Raw genomic sequence first — 20,600 nt, 5'->3', positions numbered from 1 at the left:
TTAAGGCGATTTTATTTCTGCAATACATCATCGAGACATTCAATATCCCTTGACCAATGACGTCGCAGTAGGAGTGACTTACTGAGAGCAACTCGAATTGTCGACTCGCAAGCTACCAGAGCTTCCTTATAGCTGTGATTCGCATTTTCAAAACTGGATTTGGTTTTCTGAAGGTTGTTGATAGTCTTGTCACGATCTTGGATAATTTTGTCTTTCTGAGCAATTTGGGTTGCATGATCTACCTTGATGAGATCGAGCTTCTTTTTATGATCATTTTCGAGAGTGGCTATTCTTTTGGCATTTTGCTCTTCAAAAGTCGTTTTCTCCTTCTATGAGTTCATGAGTTCAGTATTTGCGTTAGCATGATCATACTTCTGATCAACTGTACACGCCACTCACCAAAAGGTTTGCGTGATCTTGTGTAACTTTTGTGATCCTATTTTCCTTCACCTTCATTTGATTCTCTAAATTCTCAACCCTCTTTTCCAATTGAATATTGGCTTTCTCCGCCTTGATTCTATTTAATCTTTCCTCCAACATTTCTGATTCATATTCCTTTCTCTTCAGCTTACTCCTTGCAATTCGGTAATCTTGCTTTCTTGTAATTTCTTCTTGCTTACTATCGTTCACTTCTTCTTTGACTACCTTCAATTCACTGTTGACTACGCGATGTTCATTCGACAAAGCACTTTCAGACATATTGTCAAGATTGTTTCTATTTTTCGTTTTAGATTCAGGAGAAAAGGTAGGACTTCGACTTTTACTATGCCGCTCATCTTCAAGATCTCTGCCTGTCCCACCGTTTAATCTTTTCCTTTTCAAGATCTCGACGGAGGAAAGTAGTCGCGACTCGGAAGAGCTTGTAGAATTGGAGGACATTCTGAATTGTCGTCGCCTATTGACCTGGCTGAATATTGATTGAGCGTGAACAGAACTATGAATTGTAACGGGGGTCAAGTCTCGGGCAAGACAGTACGCTAACGGGCGATTAGCAGAATAAGGGTGACACGAGAGGAAAATTTTGAAGGAGACTTGGAATATGGAATGAACGGGACAAGTATGGTCAGTCGGAAGGAAGTTGGACATGGGTGACAAATAGCTCCAGTGTTGGCTCGTGCGTCTTTTCGGAGTGACACGGTTCCCGTGACTGCTTTTACATATATCGTCAAAGAGTAGTCTCGTATTTATGAATTTTCTCTCTGAGTTCGGCTTCTACCTTCTTTTGCTTATAATATTCCGATTCTAATGAATCAATTTTCCTCTTTTGAGACTTGTTCAATTCCTTATGACGTGTCAACTCGACCCCTCTTTCCACGAACATGAATCTTTCGTTCCGATTCGCAACCATTTCATCAAACATGAATTTTTTCTTTGTCTCTTCCTATCAATACGAAGAGGGTCTCAGTCGAACTCTAATCTAATGGTCGGCTTAACTAGAGACGATGCCACTCACATCGACCTGTCCTTTTAAACCTTCGCCCATCCCTAAAACCACTTGTAGATCAATCACTTGCTTCTCCAGTCTTTCGATCTCCAGTGTATACATTGACATCTGATCAGAGGCATCCACATCTTTATTCTCGAATGACACTTTCGATTTATTGGCTTCTGAGATATGATTTCGTTTATTTGGTCTACGGACATGTCCAGCTGCTCCCCTTTCGTCCGATTTTGATAATTTTCTATAATTCAATTCCTCTTGTAAAGTTTTAGCATTTCTCTTCAATTTATCGATTTCACTCTTATATCTATCATTCTCATTTTTGTATTTATCCATTTCCTTTTCAAAATGATCTCTTTGCAATTTCGTTTCGACATCTTGAGCTATCAATGCGTCATTACAATCCCTAAATTTAATATTCTCCTTTCTTAGTCGTTCTATGATTGATTTTTGATCTTCTATTGTTCTTTCCATACTTTGAATTTTCAATTTCAAATTATCATTCTCATTTTTCAAAACCTGATTCTCATTTTTCTGGAGAGCAAATTCATTCTTTAATTGTTCAATAGAATTCTTTTCAATTTTCGAATCGATAATCTGGTTTCTAAAATTTATGTTTTCTTGCTTCAATTTACTAATTTTCGATTCAAGATCCGTAATTTCTATAGCCTGCTCAAGTATTTTTATTGTACTCATATCTCTATCGAATATCATTTGGATATTACGAATTGTTTCTTCCCGTTTCACGCATCCTTGTCGCAATTTCTCTTTCTGAATATTCAGACGTTGAATAGCTTCTTCTCTTGTCAAGCCCAAGCTTGACATTCCTATCGTACTTTCGTTACCGGACCTGTGAAGTTTGTCTACTTCAAGATAATGCTTCACCGGTAAAGCCCAATTGTTGGCGGATATGGTCTTATCGTCATACATAGTGAATGGATCGTTATTGACGGCGAAGTGAAACTACACGTCAATTCAGGAGCTAGGACAAGACGTGATGGTTCCGCCTGTCAAGACCAATGGAGACCAAATGAAGAGGAGTGAGTTAGAACGCAAAGAGGAATTACTACCAAAATTGATTGTTAGGTGTAATACGTTAACTGGGGAGCAATTGTTATTTCAGGAAAGAGTGATTGGCGTTGACTTGCACAGACCACCCACCCAAGTTCAGCATTAGTCACGGATGTATACGACGTATTACCTGATTATTGAGTCACTAGACTGCAGTGCATCTATGTCAGCCCCTGGAGCTGAAACAACGTTAACATGTGAGACGTCAGTCGATCTTGCTGTGCCTCTGGACACGAATGGAAGCTCATATGGTAATACGTGAGTGAGACTAATCATGAGCGTAAGTATACATGGCACGAGAAAATCGAGAAAACGAATAAAGCTGGTAGAAACCCCAATCCCCTTAGGTCCCACCTGACTTCTAAAGAATGTGCTCAGAGAGATCAGACTTCCTTAACGAGCTTCGAATTGCACCTGAAAAATCAAATGTCAGTACGCGGTAAGAGTCAGTAAGTTTAAAATTCCAGCCGGTCACTTGAGAGAACTTACAACTGCGAAGATGAATATTGTCAGCTGAGCCCTACCTGGACATGATTAAGAAGAAGGAACAAAAGCAGGCGGCGTATATTGACAGTGGTATTCAAATGGATACAAGTGGTCTCAAGGTGGAATAGCACAAATGGAGCGTGAATAGGGAAGACTAATGAATGACCGGAAATGGTCCACACGCAATCTGCGAAAATGAAGAGTAAAATATGGGGAAACGAAGCTACTCACTCCTCGTTGTTCTGGGTTTATACATCACTCTATGTCCACACTCTCTACACCTGATCAATTCGGAAGTCTTCATCGCTGTTTTGGCACCACAATCTGTCGCAATTTATGATAAGCTGGCAGCCTCATCTCAAGCATAGATCCCAGTTGAAAACAATGCATTCTCAAGGCACTTTGAGTACGATTGAGAAGGGAGTTAAAGTACTCACCTCCACAAATGTATTCTATAGTCTCGGGAGGTTTAGGTATACTTCTAGCTGGCATAGGGTTAGGGTTTTGCTGGGAATATCTATCGGCTTGTTGTGACATTGTGATCCGATGTTTTTGAGTTTTGTAAGTCGTTTAGGCCAGGAAGTAAGGGTTGTTGGTGCTGTGATATTTCGAATCAAGGGTATGCGTGATGGATGGTTTGCTATGTTGGTATACAACTGACGTTATAGATCAGAAAGATATTAAACCATTCAATAGCTGAATTTTGTGTTTTGAACATTTCAACATTTCTGGGTGGCAACGCGCTTAAGGATTGATAATCAATCTGTTTGATTAGAAAACTATTACCACGTCATGCTATCTTACCTTATCACACGTCACTCGGTGCCCTTCGACCGCATATCACCGTACCGGTAGAGTCCTGTCATTCAGCTACTATCATTGTATCTCATTGAATCTCATCGCTCTTCTCGCATTTTCAGTTGTCATCTCGCGAGTAATACCCCTTGAATTCAAGCAGATTTCACGCCGACCGACATTTAACATACAATTCGAGAATTACACAGAATGGACATCTCCCAAGCCTTATCCGCTCTAGAAGCTCTCTCTTCATCCACCTCGACCTCCTCATCCGGTCCATTGAACGCCCTCATAGACATCCACTTCAACAATGCTAAATCACGTATATTAGCAGGAGAAGATCCAAAAGTAGTCATTACTGAGCTACAGAAGAACGTGAAAACATGCAAGAAAGATGTAGAGAAAGGGTTGAAAGCTTGGTATGGTGCTTTAGGGAATGTAGGCAAGGAGGTTGATAGGGTGAGTGAGGGTTACTGGGTCCTGTTGAGAGGCGAGGGCTTCGATTTGATCCGGCACAGGAGGCGAGTGGGGAGCTGGCAGGGGCCGTACGATTCTTTGTGCTATGAAGTAGGCCAGTGGGTGATGTAATACTAACTGCGTCTTGCATTAGGCATTCCCACCGAATTTAGGTGCAATCAGTGAGGCATTATCCGATCCTCCATTGTTTTCCAGTCCGGAAGCCTCTCAAGCTTTAGATGGTGTAATACTTGAATCTTTAGGAAGGAGGGGAATATGGGAAGCGGTCGAAGCAATGGAAGAAGAGACTTCTCAATCATATTCCCGATCTAAACGTGATTTATCATCTGAATTACAATATATTATCGAATCTATCAAATCATCAAATCTACAACCTGCTTTACAATGGTGTGAAACTAATTCTAGATTTTTATCTTCACCGCCACATCCTTCTTCATTACCTTATCATTTACATGAAACTGTATTTAAATCAATAAATAATCAACAAGATGCAATCAAATATGCTAGAAGTAATATGATGGGTTATGTACCTTCTCAACCTGTTTTAAAACTTATAACTTCATGTCTATACGACTCATCAAATTCCATTTCTTCTTCAACAAATGGATTTGGTATGAATGGAAGTGGTATGAAAGGTAAACTTATGAATGGAAAGATTATTGAAGATTTAAATGAAGCTAAAGAAAGAGAAAAATTAGAAAAATTGAATGAATTACAAAAAATGTTTCAATCTGAATTTTGTAGATTACATCAATGGTCAAAAGAAGATAGTCTTGAAGTTACTGTTGAATTAGGTAGTAGAGGTGGAACTTTGGATAAAATTGAAAAAGCAAGAAGAGTAATGGGTGAACATTTAGGTAATGTTAGAAAATGGGAAGAATTACCTGTGAGTTTATTGTCTTTTTAAGATTGAATTAATATAGTCTTTATTGAATCTCAGATATTTACAAATGGTTTTTGCTGATGACTTTAAAACTTAGATGGAAGTACCTCTTCCGCCTTCTCGTAGATATCATTCAGTTTTCGTTTGTCCAGTATCAAAGGAACAAGCAACTGAAAGCAATCCACCTAAAATGTTGACCTGTGGACATGTTATCGCCGAAGAGAGCTTCAATAGATTACTGAAAGGAGGGTAAGTCGATCCTGCTAAGTTTGCCTGGATCCGATACTCCGTGTACGAATGTAGCTAACGCTTCTGGACTCTCACTCATAGTCGAAGATCCGTCAAGTGTCCGTATTGCCCAATGGAGACTTCGCAATCTGTAGCACAAAGGTTGTACTTCTAATACCGATCTGACTTCTCGTACCATCGTTGTGCCCTGATACCAAATCTGTAGCTATATCATATGTCATTCATCTAGTCTTCAGCGCCCAGCATTAAAATGCTAAATATGCCCTTGTAGACATACATCTATCCACAGTCAAGGGGCAACATCACATGAATTATCAATTGCATATGCAGGACCAAGTAAATGCTCTATTTGTACATACATAACGTTGGTGTTGCCCGTTTCTTGTAACAGTCTTCCGTTTACCGCCGGGACGAGCGCACGATCCACTAACCTGATAGGTCGGCTCTACAAATTCGAATTAGACTATATTCCATTAGGCTTCTTGACTTTACTGCCGACTGTCACTCCCTGTAATCCATCCTGTTCTTCCTTTTCTCTACCTCGAGAAGCCCAAAGTTGCCTTCGTTCCTCCATCAGAGTTTCTGCCCACTTTTGGATTGTAGGATTTTCCAGATGGGGTATTGATCCAATAAAGAATGGGGAAAGGGATTGAATATCTTGGCCTAAAAAGGATCAGCATTAGTACAAGGTAACGTGTTCTCAAGAAGGTACGTCAGTTTGATCAAGGCTCACTGCGTTCATATTCTACAGCTTGGAGAGCTAACTCCACTCTATCCAGATCCTAGAAAGCATGATCAGCTAAACCCGCATTCAACAGAGAGCGTCAGCTGATTCACTGACTTTGACCAATTTCGATTCAGGTGTTTCTCGAGCTTCATACTCCTACATGGCAAGACGATCAGCTCTTGAGAATCGGCCCAAGGGACAGTATAAGCTGAGAGGACTCACGTCCCATAATGACCTAAACCTTTCCCTTGCATCCTTATTACCCGCACCACCAAGCATCTCATTCAAGAATGAGTCCATAGCTTGTTCCTCCAATTGATGTTTCACATGAGGCGGCACACCCTCAACAGGCGTTATGTCGCCCACACTAAAATATTGGTCAGCTACCGAGTTTGCTTAGCAGGTAAATCATTCAGCTCACTGAGCTTCCGCTAGATCATGTACCAAGGCCATCTATCACAATACATGTTGATCAGCTAGACCTCCAACGTATCATGGAAATGGAATCGGCAGCTGAAACGGTTCGTGAGCGTACCATCACACATCTCGGTATATCCAGGGGTTTGGCAGGATCTTGCGGTATCATCATAGCCATCAAAGCCATTCTACACATGTGGTCTGATATACTATATGTTTATTGTCAGTTGTATACAACTCGCCCCAGACAAGATTTGGTTGAAGAGCTGACCTTTCAGCCTCCTTGACCTGCGTTCACAACATTTGTCAGCTGTATTCCTTCTGCATCACTCGATTGTAAATGTGTCAACTTACACCTTCCCTTATCCACCCGGATCGCTTTTGCACTTTTAGCTGTTCTAACAAATGTAAAAAAGCAAGAGTATCCAATGCTTCGTTGCCAGACGATCTAGTTTCTTTGTCAGCTTACGTCCTAGCTTTCAGCAAGCAGCTTCGAGCTCACTTGTATGGAGCGGGCAGCTCTTTACCACCTGCACCCAAAACCTTGCTTGTCTCCTCCACCTGTCCGTGCACTTGATCCACAGGTAAAACGTTCATTTTATTCACTTGGTGCGATGAAACTGCTGGAATAGCAATGGGCATTGTCCTCATGAAGTCACAATGTATACAGTCGGATCAAATACAGAGCTGGAACAGCTGAACAAGGCAGTAAGAAGGAACGGATGAAAGATATCGTTGAATTCGATAAAATGTCATTTGCTTTGAATTCAATGTTTTGTTTTGATCCAAAGCTAAGATCCCTCGCGTGGCCACGCTTTGATCACTTTTTACTTAAAGAGGTAATCTAAATAAGCAGAAAGAAAACGGCGATCTCCGCCGGTAAGATATGGATAATAATAAGTCCGATTAAATGATAAAATGAGGTCCACTCAACTACTTGAACTGACATCACATTAATTGTTAAATTCCATACTTTCCATTCTCTCGTCAGCTCAATACCACTAGGGGCAGGCCTTAGTTTTCAACAAAAAACCCACTTTCGACTCACATTCATTTGCTAAATAACGTCGCGGGATCCTCCGTTCATCAAGCTCAAACAGCTTCAGCTTTCCTTCCTCGTCTTCCTGATGTCCACCCCATGACAAGTCGCCGCATAGGGTAAGTCTGCTTGATATTTATAGTAAGGATCCATAAGAAACACTGACTGTTGGATTATCAGGCTTAGCAGGATCAAAGCTCGAGCCTCAATGCCTCCTGAAATTACAATACAGTCCCAAGAGTCGACTCAACAACCTTCCATTGAGATACAACCCGCTACAGTTGCAACCTCCGCTGAGCCTCCACTTTCAACTGTGAATGAGGAATCTCCAGAAATACTCAATTCAGACGCGAGGTCAAGCACTGAAGCAAGCTTGGGACGCAATGGGTTCCAAGGTAGCTCAGTGGAGGAGACTGGAGAGAGTGGATTGAATTGGACACAATCGCAGATCAAGCAAAATCAACGACTACTAGTTGACAAGCCCGAGGGAAGGTCCAATGAGCTCAACGAAGACTTGGAAGTACAAGCGACGGTGTGGGAGACTAGTCTACCTGACCAAGGCAGGATACAGGCAGGAACAGAACAAATCGATGACCAATTGGCAGAAGAATCCGAAGATGAAGTTATTACTTCGCCTGATATACCTGGACCTTCAAACCATCCTCGCTGGAACACCCGTTCTCCCGTCACCAAACCTCAGACAACTGCTCGAGCGAGTTCACCACTGACAGAACTAGACGAGCTCGCTAATGACTCATCTCGAGAAATGCTAGATCTAGAAGGAGGCTTGGAAGAGACTGAGGTAGATGTACCACAAATCCAAACGCCAGAACAGTCTCCACCCCCTTCCACACCTCCTGCGCGACGCGTGAATAGCTTTCGATCCCCGACCAGCCCTCAAGTTGATGTATCGGGTAGGAAACTTAGGGGAGTGACTTCTTATTCCCCTTCGAAATTCCTCACCAGCTCGAATGGTCATCAATCCAACAGGAAGTCGACCGATATGACGCCATTCAAGCCTTTCGCATCCGAGAAGACCCTTATGATCAATAAAAGGAGTGAACCATCTCAGGATAGCGAGGAATCCCTCTTTGGTAAAGAAGCAGAGATTGTCAAGAAATTGAAGCCTATCGAGAATCTGCAGCGCATTCTAAGTGGAAATGCGGATGCAACTGTTAGGACTGAACCTAGTCGCCTCTTACGTAGACAGCCGTTAAATGGTATGGCAGATAAAGAAGAGCAAGAAGGACAGCCAGATTCTGGTTCCTCACAGAACAATGGGACCAACGTCGGGGCGCCAAAGGGTCATATAGATGGAACGCAGGAAGAACAAGAAGACGAGCAAGAAGGCGTTAACTGGGAGAAATCGTTACCCGTCAATGGAGATACTTTTACTGATCGATTTTCACAAACATCCCCTACACCGCCTCAACCTCACATTCCCCCGAATATGCCTTCTTCACCTCATCAATCCCAATCTCAATCTCAATCCCTGCCGGCGGGCAACAATACACGTCTCCATCACTTCGCCTATTCTGGCTCAATAGCGTCTCAAGGTGCGATCCATCTTTCGGATGGATTATTCTCGGATGTAGGAGACGAAGTCCCGGATTTTTCTCAGTCTCAACATGACGTTTTACTACCGGCTACTCAGATGTTTGCTAGGCAATCCAGTCCGTACCAAGCTCCACTCGAATCGCTACCTGAAGAGACAAGATCAAGCAGGGCTTCTGTGGCCAGTCAACCGGACGATACACAGCTCAATGAACAGGAATTACCTTCAGCAAAAACCCACGCAGACAACCACTTCGGACCTCCTTCAGCGATTTCGAGGGCAGCTTCGACCACATCTATCACTTCTAGGATCAGTGTACCGTCTCATCGCCAACTCGCACGACGTATTCGCACCAGAGAAAATTCGGAAGAAGCACTCCCGACTACGACTATACTATTCACCGAGCAACCTTCGGGCGTCCACAAATCACCTGGGGGTGACACTACCCGTCGAGCCGTCTCGAGAGCCCCTTCAGACCTCTCCACTACCTCTCGAATCAGTGTACCGACTCATAGACTGCTTACTCGCCGAAAGCGCGCCCAAGACGAGTCGGATGTATTCCCGCCCAACCTGCACCGAACCGCCAGTGCCGTTCCCACAGAAACTCCCGCTCTTGCCCTGAAACTCAACCAATCCGAGACAGCGATTCCCCGGGCTGGATCGTCGCCTTTCAAGAAGAGCTCTCCACATCGAGTAAGCTCCGAACCGCCCATGCTTCAAGAAACCCTAAGAAACAGTATTCCATCAGGTTCATCCTTACCGCAAGGGGCTCAGCATGCCGCACAAAATTCGGTTGACGCTGAGATCAGTCCAGCTGAGGCTGTCTTGAAATATACATCGCCCGTAGCACCATCGTTTCCCTTTCGGCGATCGTTGTCGCCGACTTCGCCTTCACTCAAAGCTGTGAACAATCTCGTACCGCCAAATCTGCCTTCGATACTGGAGAAGACACAAATGGACGAAAAACCAGATGAACCTGCTGCAGCAGGATCGAAACAGGATGATCCCACTTTACAGCCTGCTCCGGCGCCTAGAACATCGCCAAAACACTACGCCGGTCGAAACAAGCGAAAGCGAATCGTGTCTTCGCCCAACTCGGATGATGGTATGAAAACGGACTCTAGCAGCACAACCCCGGAAGACGAAGAAGATCATACATATCGCCCCGTTCCGGAGACCAAGCTGCCAAAGAAGATGTCCATCAAGGCCCACGGCGCATCTTCGAAACCCAGGGATGTATCAAAATCGCCCGATCCTCTCCTGCTGTCGTCGAAGAGAAAGCGTAAACCCATTGTTCGATCCAGCTCAGCATGCAATCCACCTTCAGACAGTCAGAGCAGTTCCTCAGCGCCCGAAGACCTGGAAGATAATACTTACCAACCTAGTCTCTTGCCGAAGCTAAAGAACCCATTGATTGAGAACACGCGGAAAAGGGGTTCCGCTCCGAGCAGTACTTCGTCAGGTATTCATGTAACCAAGAAAGTCAAGAAAATCCATAATAACGCTCAAGTTGCTAGGCTGTCCCCATCGATATCTATATCCAGTCTATCCGAGGCAGTCACTGCAAAGCCCGAAAGATTTGCAGTCTTAGCGGCCTTCTTTCACCGATATTATGCTGGAGAAGCTGTTTGGACTGGTAGAGCTTACAACATTGAGTTTTGTGATGGCGAGAAAAAGCAAAATGTCAAGCCCGACATGATGCGTAGGCTGATATTGAAGAAGGGGGATGCGTTGGAAGGGGTCGAAAGCACGCTACCAAAGCATTTAGAAGTCGCTCAAGATTGGGATGGGCATGTACGGGGCGTCAAGTGTGTCTCGCTGAAAGGGGAAAAGCTGGGTAGAGTTCCATTGAAAGATTTCGGCATCAACAACAAAGTGATTCATGCTTCATTTAGCGATCGACTCTTCGAAGATCCGCATGCATCGAAAATCACTAGATCTGATGGGCATAAAAAACCATCTATCCCTAGATCACCTACGAAGCGGAGTGGAGCAGTTTATGGGACACCTTCAAAATCGGCAAGATCAAATTCGCCTACTAGATTGATCTCGAATAGACTGAAGGGTATGCTTTTCTTCATTACTAAGGGGACAAGGGATGATCAAGCGTCGATCACATTGGCAATACGTCAAAACGCGGGCAAGATTACGACTGATTGGGAAGATCTATTTGACAAATCCTCGCCAGGAGGATATGGGTTCGATAAGAATTTAGATGGGACTCCATTTCTGATACTATTGGGTGGAAGCAAAGGAGGCACAATCATCACGCCGAAAGCTATGGTAGCGCTTGCCAAAGGCATACCTTGTCTAAGTGAGCGGTTTGTAGATGACATCAGCGAAGGAAATGTAAGTACCTCCTCCGCGTCTCATTGTGAGTGTGCTGATCTGAAATCACTACAGGACGTCGACTGGAGAAGTTATCTTATTTCACCGGGTTTCTCGATTCATGTCGAGCACTACATGTCTCAAGTCGTTGATATCGCTTGGGGAGGTGAGGGGTGGGACCCTGAAATCGCTGGACCAATTCGAAGACCGATGAAAGGGAAAACTATATTGTTCGTCTTACCGGGCCCTAAGTTTGAGGGCTTGAAAGTGAGTTTTATTTGATCATGCTTCCCTCTATTTACGCGTTTCCTCTGGTCCTTGGTAAGCTTTACATGATCGATCGCTGATCCTGCACTGCGTATAGCGCTTGATTCCAGTTTGCGCATACTCGATGGGTGCCGACGAGCTTCACACCGTTACCAATACCAAGACAAGTGAGAATACTATAAAGGATTCTAAATGGAATTACATCCTGTTTGAGGATAGAGAATATATAGATAAACATGGAAATTCAAAATCTTTACCCAAGTGGTTGAGCGATGAAAAGGATAGATTGGTCAATGTGCACTGGCTCAAGCAATGTCTCGTGAGTCTTAAAGTCTAGGAATATCTCGGTTCTACGAACGACTGCCTAACAGATATTGAGAATAGATTACAGGTAGAGCACTACCACCTAGTTTGGATCTCGAAAAGACAGAGGAAAAAAAGAAGTAAACAGTGGGGTGTGGTTTGGTTATGATTCTGTCTATATACCACGCTTATGTCTATTTAATCCAGTCATTGGAAGTTGTATTCCCCATCGTCGCGTTATTGCATATATAATTGAACGAAGTAATGAAATCTTATGTCGCATGTCTTTGGATTCGTCCATGGATTTCACAGCTACGAGTAAGAGATTCGGTTGAGAGCGGTGAGAGGTGAAAAGTGGAGGTTGTGATCGAGCGATTTCATAAAGCTTGAATCGTCATAATACGAGCAAACTTCTCCTCACTCTGTTTCGATTATTTGAATAATCATCACTTGAGACTTTATTGTGACGGGGAATGGTCGGTCTAAAATTATCATAGACATTGTATCGCACGATTGAAAAAGAGATTCACAAAATGCTTCGCCAATCTACGAAATATATAATCGAGCGTCAATCTACCTCGGTATTGAACATTCGAAATGTACGCGGAACTCAACAAGATATATTTTCCAATAGACCAAATGTAACGAGAATATTTAAATACACAACGAATTCAAAGGAAAAGAGTAATATAAATTCAAATTTTTCATCAATAAATTCAAAAAATCAAACTAATTCACAATTACATTCAACTCCAACTTCAACTTCAACTTCATCTTCATCAAATTTGAATTCAACATCTAAACCAAAATCAAAATTAATTTTAAAATATATAGAAAATTTAAATAAAATATCAAAAAAAACAGGAGTTTCAATTAATTTATTAACAATTTCATTTTTAATCTTACATGAATTATCTGCAATTTTACCAATTTTTTTAATTTATTGGATTTTTTCAATTTTTGGAATTGGTTTAAATTTAATTAATTATATTTCATTTATTACTTCTTCTTCTTCTTCTTCTTCTACTCAAAATAAAAATTCTAATTATAAAGAAAAAGTTGAAGTAAAAGAAGAAGAAGAAGAAGAAGAAGAAGAAGAAGAAGAAGTAGAAGAAATTAAACCTGTTGATGGATTTATTAAAAAATTAATTAAAAATTGGTATTTTGAAGGTGAAAGTAGAATTGAAAAAGTTGGTAAAAAATATGGAATTTTAGGATTTGAAAAGATTCAAAAACAAAAAATAGATATAAATCATTCCAATATAAATAAAATTGAAGAAGGAAAAAAAGCGATTGATATTAATACTAATTCAGGAACAACTATTAAAGTTGCAAATGCTATAGCTGCTTATGTAGTTGTTAAAGTAAGTTTTACTCATTTAAATATATCATAAGACATCTATCTTACTTATTCTTTCATAGGCACTTTTACCACTTCGTATAGCTTTTTCAATTGGGTTTTCACCTACATTTGCAAGATATACTCTTATACCTTTACAAAACACATTTAAAAGATTGAAACGTTGAATTGGGAAAAAGAATAAATGTGTTTAATTCATTGTACGTAATATATAACATCGCATAGTCGTTAAGATGCATTAAATCAAATCATTATTTATACCAAAAAGTCAAATCAATTATACAAGTCATAAAGGGTATCAATCATATACAAAGTATGGTAATAATGAAACGGGTATAGCGAAATATGTTTATATTGATGCGATTTCGTAGTTCCTTCTGCCACCTCTTTTTATTCGGCTCGGGAGCCTACAGTCTATGTCCCGGTACGACGGTAAATATAACAACAAGTATTGCCGTAATCAATATACAGACCAATTCTATCCATAATGCTCTGATAGTCAATAACTTCCTTACGTATGGTTCTTTTACTTTGATTAACCTGAATGGTGTAGTTTCAGATTGGTTGAACAGGGCCAAAAGTGGTGAGAGGGAGTAGTATGAGGAGAGTAAGAGATTGGTAGCGAATATGAAAGGCAATATCGTCTATAGTGCGCATGGAAATAGGTCAGCTCCACCATCTACAGAAGATCGAAATCGAAGAATGGGTCAAAGATAGGTTGAATGAAAAACAGGGGCTAAGTCGATTCGATTCAACGTACCCATAATCTGGTCAATTTCGGTTTCCAATCCAAAAAGATTAAGGAGAAAGCCAATACAAATCCACCCCATAAGCAAACCAATCCTAGGATCAATCTCACGAATGAACCCAATGGACTGAGATTACCGAATGCTTTCGCTCGAAGGAAACGAGGGAAAGCATCTTGTTCGAGGGCTTTGAAAATGTACACTTTCTGAGCGTGAAACAAGTCTGGAATCAATGGTGAGACATCTTGAGAGGTTGATATTGGGAAATTGTGGATTCGGAGCGATGGCCTATCATTATACCAATTCAGTTTCATTCAACCACCTAACACTGATCTACAAGATATGAACTCACGGCAAGTAAATTTCCCTTTCTGCTCCTGGTAAAAGGTATCTAAGGTAAATTCTCTCCGCTCCTTCCACTAAAGCAGCTTTCTCAATCGCTCTATTCCTTGCAATTATTGTGGGAGCTTTTATTTTACGTTCTCCAGCGAATTTACCTCGAAGAGACATACGACCGGATGGAGTCATAGAAGGTCTATCTTTATTTTGAGGTATTCCTGAATCAGTATTTTGACCCAGTTCATTGATAGTCGACGAAGGTGTACGTGAGAATGCTGTTGATCTAGCAATCTGTCCATGTGATTCAGTGTCTCTCCTCTCTCTTCCCGTAGCAGTACCTAAAGTTGGAGAATCAAATTCTGCACCTTGATGTATTCTAGGTGAAGGTGAATTTGATCCTAAGTTAGGATTAGGTGATTGAGGTTGATAGTATTCGCTGAGTGATAACAAAGGAGAAAAATGAGAACCATTAGTTCGTGCATATTGAGCAAATTCAGGCCATTCTTCTTCTATTGATCTACCTGATTTCTTTATGTCCTATTTTGCATATATGTCACTTAGTCATTCTGAACATGTCTGGTATGGAGAATGATTAGTCAAACTAACCTTGAAATACGCTTTACACATATTTTCATGTTGTTGAACATCCAACCAGAAATCTAAAGCATCTTCAGCAGATTCGCGTTGAAGGAATATCTAACGCACGGATCGTTTGAAAGTCAGCATTGATCATCACTTGATGCAATACTGCTTTTGGCGAGATATTATGCTCACATAGAAACAAAAAAGATCAAGTGGTGGTCTCGTTCGTCTATCTAATACTTCTTGTAAAGTCGGTAATCTTCTTAGCTTCAGATATCGAGTACCAGATGATCGTCTTTGTTCTTTGGTTGTTTGTGGTTGATCTGATTTCTCGTTCATCCTGAACGGTAATATTATAATGCCCTTACCTCCCTTGATAGATCGCAGACTGAGCAATGAGAAATTGGTTGAGAGACTGATCCAGTGAGTGATCTCAATTGTCAATTGTCAAGTGTTAAAAGAATGTATATGGTCAGAATGATTATAAGATTGAAAGGGTGAATGATTCTTGATGTATTTATTTGATTAATCTTTGTTTAACTTGTTGGTTTCAGAGTAAACACATTAAATGAAACGCGCCCAATGTACAAGTCGCGTGGGTTAAGCATGACGTGTGATTCCAAGGTTACCCAGGTCGAGGCCGTTATCACGTTCACGCTTTCACTTTGCCCAAACTCGTCAAACAAACCCTACTCGTAACTCTTACTCTTTGCATCCCTTCTTCTTCCACATTCCATTTCACTCATCTCTTCAATTTCTGAGTAGATCATAAAGAAACCCACACTCATGCGATAACCTCATCTTTCAATCCTCTTCACCAAATCTACCTATTCTCAAAACTTTGGAACAAGGTCGAGGGAGTGAAGAGGTTCTTCTTCTCAGTTGAAATACTGGCAGGATGTTTTTCCTGGTTGGTATCATTATTGCCTATCTTTATAAATGCGTGTGATACTTTCAACACGCTGACACGATACAATTGTCATGCGATATGTAGAGAGAACTCACTCATACTATCTTACTTCATCCTTCTTACTTTGGTGCTCAATTAGAGGATTACCTCAGACAAAAACTGTATGAAGATGTCGAAGGGACATGTAGTGGTAAACATGGGTGAGCAGTGCTTTTCGGTCGATTTTAGACTTCATAAACGCGCAGTAAGCTGATAGATGGTTCTAGGTATATAATATCGGTGATTACCATATCTGATATCGGAGAAGGTAAAATCATGCCTTCTACCGGACAAGCCAAATTCAAAACTACCTACACTGCTATTGTCATGAAACCTTTCAAAGGTGAAGTAGTAGATGGTAAAGTCATTCACGTCAACAAGGTATGTCGTTGACCAGCTGCTACTGTTCACCCATCTGGATTCAGCTGACATGTGTACGATGTACAGATGGGCTTTTTAGCTATGGTCGGACCACTGCAAGTTTTCGTATCATCCCATGTGAGTGTTTTGTCTGAGCTACATTTACATCTGCCTGAGCAGAACTGGATTTGATTTCTGCCAACTTCTCTTGACCTTTCTTTCCATTCTTTATTCTCCATCCTCTTCTAACATCTATGATGAATAATATATGCATAGGGACAGCAGACCCCCTAATATGGGGAATGTTGATTATGCCTGGGTGATCTTGTAGTAATTGATCGATTATCTCTGAACTTTTTTTTCTTTTCGTTACTCCTTCTGTCGTCTACAATATTCTTGGCGAATGAAGTGCTGACAAACGTTGTAACGGATAGCTTACACATGGAGATATGAAATACGATCCAAACGCATCTCCACCATGTTACAGATCGAACGATGAGATCATACAAAAAGATACAAAAGTTAGAATGCAAATTGTAGGTTGTAGAGTAGAAGCCAATGACATTGTAAGTCTCAACATAGTCAATCAAAGCCCAGTGAAGACTCGACAAGCTGATTAAATTGCTTTTTAGTTCGCCATTGGAACAATTAAGAAAGATTTCTTGGGTCAAATAAGGGAAGATTGATTGCATCGATAGAATATAGATAAGAAGTGAAAGCAGAATGAATGCAGTAAATGAATTAAATCTTGTACAATCTGCTATAAGTGATATATATATATATAAACAATAAAATGTGTTTTCGTAATTTGTCAAAATATGAACATGAATAACAAATGGAATAAATGCAATTGGATTGAGAATATCTGTAATATACATTTTGAGGCATCCTTGTCATCTTCATAATTACAAACAACAGCTAGATAGGGCAGTAAATTTTCACCTAATATACGAATTTAAGAAGCATATCTACTATCTAAACTAGTCATAAGTCTATGACTAGGAGATTTAGTAGGTATAGCTCCAGAAGGTTTAACGGATGAACCATCTTTTTCGTAAATATAAGTCATAGCCATACCGGGAGTCTATAAGTTGATGTAAATATACTTAATCAGTTTCACAAAATAAGATAGGAAAGTAAGAAAAAGGGCTCAGATTGACTCACAGTTGGTATCTTTTTTCTTTTCTTTGCTGAAGTTTCTTCTTCTTTATATTTAGGTTTTAACATTGATGTAATTTCAATAGCGAAAATATAATAAATTAAACCTGCTAAACAAATAACAGCAATTTTACGATGAACTAATTTTTTTCGATTTCGATTAAATATGTAAAAATTAGTGAAAAAAAAAATTCATTACTATACTCTACCCCCTTTTTAGTGATATATTTTTTGAAATACTTACATATACCAATAATTACAATTATACTAATTAATTTTAAATGAATTAATCTTTTTTGCCATCTACAATAACAACCAAAAAAACTCAATATACCATCAAATTTTAAAAATTTATTTTAATTTAATAACGCTTGAAACTCGACTCACTTTTTTCTACTTTTTTCATATTCTTCAATTGCTTTTTTAGCTTTTTTTTGTCTTTTTTTTTCTTTATTTTCTACTTCTAATCTAAATTGTTCTCTTGCTTCAGGTGTTTCACGTTGATTATAATGACCTCTATATAAATTAAAAAATCAATTTCAAACAAATAACGATTAAAATTTATTGAAATTATGGAAATTAACATTTTATACTTACACATGAGCTGAATTTCCTGCTTCCCACCATAATGTTTTTTTATTATTTGAATTTTTATTATTACCTCCTGCTAAACCAAGTGGAAATGGAAATAATCTTGGTTTACCATCACGTGTAGTTAAAAAATGTGAAGGATGTGAACTTGGATTTTCCTTTTTAAATTTTTTTCCATCCATAATCATTCATTAGCTAAAGTTTTGAACGAAAAGAAATTTTGGTTTCATTAGATGAATTCAAATTCTCACCCAATCATTTTTCTTTTTATCAATTTTTGATTTAATAATTGGATCATATCTACCTTTTTCTTCTATATAAGAATTTTTTAATTTTTTTTGATAATTTTCAATTTGTGAAATAATTATTAAATGTCCTATAATTAAACAAATAAATAAAAATGAAATTCTTTTAATAATTCCAATTATTGTTAAAAATTCTAAAGGAAGATTTAAAGATGATAAAAAAAGTGATAAAGATGAAATTATAAGTGTTATTAAATGAAATGGAGTTAATGTTCTATCTCAATATAAATATATATATATATATATGTATAATCAGTATTGTTAAGTTGAATAGTTTGTCAAATCGTTTATTTACTTACAAACCATTTTTAGGTGTTAGTGGATCTTCAATTATATCTGGCATTTTCTCATTTAAAATGAGTCAAGTCAAAAATGGTATTAAATAATTCAGGTCTATATTATTCTCTTTTATAACAATTTGCGAAGTTTATTAGTATTTTTTCCTTCTCTTAGTTTCTTCAGTACAAGCTAAGATCTAATGAAACACTATGGAAAAATAATCGAGCTGGTTCAGAGCTAGCTAGTTCAGAACAGTATAATCGTCATAGCTCAGAGATCAATTAATCATTAGTCAAGTAGAGTAAAATCTTAACGCAGCATAAGTCTACGGTACCATACCTTGTATAGATAGACAAAGCAAACTAGATGATGAAAGGACATCGTTTCTCACTAATAAAGTATGTTTCAACATTGATCGATGTATGTATACCTCATTTATTCATCGATATCTGATTAACAGTGTAAGTAGTTTAGTTTACCTTAACTTTTCAACTAGTGTAATATGAAACGGGTCTAAACGTCATACGGATAAAATAGGTTACATACCATATGAAAACTTTAACACCGCGTATTAACAAGTTTTAGATGAAATTCTCAGGGTCATAAATACCTAGTAGGGGTTGAAAATAAATTAGACGCTAAGATTTTAGGTTTTCCTTTTTTTCTTACCAAATATGATCGGATATCTCAAGTCTAGAACATTGATTTTTTTGCACAGCTTCTCAATTTTTTGATTGTCCAGATCATGTTCTATATTCTATCTCATATGATCATATGTAAGTTGATGGTGGAGATCATTTGCGGATACTCTCAAATGCTATACTATGCAAAGTTTCATACACCGTCCAAAAAGGATTTTAAGTGATGCTGTTCAGTAGTAATAAAATCATCTTTATTTGAAGAGAATAGTAATACTAGTAATACTACCTACTTACTTACTACGCGCGCAGGAATCTAAAAGACCTATTTAGTTTATGTTTGACCCTTATTACACAATTTATACCCTGAAATCACTCAATCAATAACACAACACATTCCCAATACAACTTGCATTTGACATATGGTATAGTAGTCAAGTTTCATGATTGTTTAAACAGACAATTACAAAAAACAAGATAGATAGATACACAGTTCAATAGTTCTGCGGATTACAATAACGTTCATAAGTCAGGAACGCAGGGCACTCACGACTTACAGCAAAAGGTCAATGCGGAAAAACTACATCCTCCTTGACACAGCATAAAAGAATTGATTACCGTCAATAACAACAGAAGCTTTTTCAACAGTCAAAACATCATCACTGTCTTTGTCGTGAACATAGCGGTCAACTCTTCTTGAATATCTCATCTTTGAAAATTAGACAAAATTAAGAAAGGATGTTACCTCTCAACAAGCTCTGGTGAGTTAGTTACTTGGTTCCTTTCTTCAGGATCAATCAATACCCTCGCATTTTATTGTTCTCATTTTGTTGAAACCTTGACAACGCTTCGTCTATTGTACTTCAAACCTATCATTTGCTCCTCCATTGCTTAGAGAGGGAAGACGAACGTCGTTCAGGTGATCTCCAGTCGTTTTAGGACATGACATGTCGCTTTGACAATACCAATTGTTCATCGTTGAAACTCATCTTTTTGTTGTTGAGTGTGTATCAATGTTTATTTGGGGGTGTTTTGTCAGAAAGAAAAGAATAGGATGACTTGGCATCATCTGTTCCTTATCTACTCTGGCATTTACGTTCTCTTCCCGACGTGAAACAACTAGATCCCGAACAAAAGCTGTGATATCATAGCCTTTTGTACTGCTTTTCATCTCCCTTGATGACTCCATCGCTGCGCCTACACCGCTGGATATATAAGACTGGTTAGCTGACAACTGTACCTCTCCACTTCG

At 39.4% G+C, this 20,600-nt stretch overlaps 10 protein-coding genes across 10 annotated transcripts; 4 read left to right on the top strand and 6 right to left on the bottom strand.

The window, feature by feature from the left end:
* I206_101441 (uncharacterized protein) lies at positions 1-879 on the bottom strand (the record flags this gene model as incomplete). The annotated part of the gene is made up of 3 exons (XM_019158288.1): positions 1-17; positions 83-329; positions 400-879. The coding sequence occupies 3 exons, from the start codon at positions 877-879 to the stop codon at positions 1-3; spliced, it is 744 nt and encodes a 247-aa protein (XP_019008901.1).
* Positions 880-1,165: 286 nt separating this feature from the next.
* On the bottom strand, positions 1,166-2,371 carry I206_101440 (uncharacterized protein; the record flags this gene model as incomplete). Its single annotated transcript, XM_019158289.1, has 2 exons — positions 1,166-1,381; positions 1,454-2,371. The coding sequence occupies 2 exons, from the start codon at positions 2,369-2,371 to the stop codon at positions 1,166-1,168; spliced, it is 1,134 nt and encodes a 377-aa protein (XP_019008902.1).
* An 850-nt stretch (positions 2,372-3,221) lies between these two features.
* I206_101439 (uncharacterized protein) lies at positions 3,222-3,535 on the bottom strand (the record flags this gene model as incomplete). Its single annotated transcript, XM_019158290.1, has 2 exons — positions 3,222-3,322; positions 3,436-3,535. The coding sequence occupies 2 exons, from the start codon at positions 3,533-3,535 to the stop codon at positions 3,222-3,224; spliced, it is 201 nt and encodes a 66-aa protein (XP_019008903.1).
* A 468-nt stretch (positions 3,536-4,003) lies between these two features.
* I206_101438 (uncharacterized protein) lies at positions 4,004-5,559 on the top strand (the record flags this gene model as incomplete). The annotated part of the gene is made up of 4 exons (XM_019158291.1): positions 4,004-4,255; positions 4,407-5,159; positions 5,254-5,405; positions 5,487-5,559. The coding sequence occupies 4 exons, from the start codon at positions 4,004-4,006 to the stop codon at positions 5,557-5,559; spliced, it is 1,230 nt and encodes a 409-aa protein (XP_019008904.1).
* A 309-nt stretch (positions 5,560-5,868) lies between these two features.
* Positions 5,869-7,191, bottom strand: I206_101437 (uncharacterized protein; the record flags this gene model as incomplete). The annotated part of the gene is made up of 9 exons (XM_019158292.1): positions 5,869-6,068; positions 6,139-6,187; positions 6,247-6,288; positions 6,355-6,499; positions 6,554-6,585; positions 6,668-6,758; positions 6,821-6,837; positions 6,904-6,997; positions 7,052-7,191. The coding sequence occupies 9 exons, from the start codon at positions 7,189-7,191 to the stop codon at positions 5,869-5,871; spliced, it is 810 nt and encodes a 269-aa protein (XP_019008905.1).
* A 605-nt stretch (positions 7,192-7,796) lies between these two features.
* I206_101436 (uncharacterized protein) lies at positions 7,797-12,185 on the top strand (the record flags this gene model as incomplete). Its single annotated transcript, XM_019158293.1, has 4 exons — positions 7,797-11,492; positions 11,547-11,738; positions 11,836-12,057; positions 12,123-12,185. 4 exons carry the CDS (start codon positions 7,797-7,799, stop codon positions 12,183-12,185), a joined length of 4,173 nt encoding a protein of 1,390 aa, XP_019008906.1.
* Positions 12,186-12,574: 389 nt separating this feature from the next.
* On the top strand, positions 12,575-13,568 carry I206_101435 (uncharacterized protein; the record flags this gene model as incomplete). The annotated part of the gene is made up of 2 exons (XM_019158294.1): positions 12,575-13,405; positions 13,464-13,568. The coding sequence occupies 2 exons, from the start codon at positions 12,575-12,577 to the stop codon at positions 13,566-13,568; spliced, it is 936 nt and encodes a 311-aa protein (XP_019008907.1).
* A 240-nt stretch (positions 13,569-13,808) lies between these two features.
* On the bottom strand, positions 13,809-15,407 carry I206_101434 (uncharacterized protein; the record flags this gene model as incomplete). Its single annotated transcript, XM_019158295.1, has 5 exons — positions 13,809-14,045; positions 14,162-14,435; positions 14,500-15,023; positions 15,093-15,182; positions 15,261-15,407. 5 exons carry the CDS (start codon positions 15,405-15,407, stop codon positions 13,809-13,811), a joined length of 1,272 nt encoding a protein of 423 aa, XP_019008908.1.
* Positions 15,408-15,966: 559 nt separating this feature from the next.
* Positions 15,967-17,063, top strand: I206_101433 (uncharacterized protein; the record flags this gene model as incomplete). Its single annotated transcript, XM_019158296.1, has 6 exons — positions 15,967-15,978; positions 16,063-16,178; positions 16,245-16,398; positions 16,465-16,515; positions 16,812-16,943; positions 17,010-17,063. 6 exons carry the CDS (start codon positions 15,967-15,969, stop codon positions 17,061-17,063), a joined length of 519 nt encoding a protein of 172 aa, XP_019008909.1.
* Positions 17,064-17,332: 269 nt separating this feature from the next.
* On the bottom strand, positions 17,333-18,774 carry I206_101432 (uncharacterized protein; the record flags this gene model as incomplete). The annotated part of the gene is made up of 7 exons (XM_019158297.1): positions 17,333-17,461; positions 17,542-17,675; positions 17,780-17,838; positions 17,923-18,051; positions 18,133-18,284; positions 18,378-18,645; positions 18,731-18,774. The coding sequence occupies 7 exons, from the start codon at positions 18,772-18,774 to the stop codon at positions 17,333-17,335; spliced, it is 915 nt and encodes a 304-aa protein (XP_019008910.1).
* Positions 18,775-20,600: the final 1,826 nt, after the last annotated feature.

Source organism: Kwoniella pini, chromosome 2 (genome assembly GCF_000512605.2).
Source record: "Kwoniella pini CBS 10737 chromosome 2, complete sequence".
Classification (NCBI taxonomy): domain Eukaryota; kingdom Fungi; phylum Basidiomycota; class Tremellomycetes; order Tremellales; family Cryptococcaceae; genus Kwoniella; species Kwoniella pini.
Note: the sequence above shows the minus strand (reverse complement) of the source record. Positions and strands in the feature narration are given on the sequence as shown.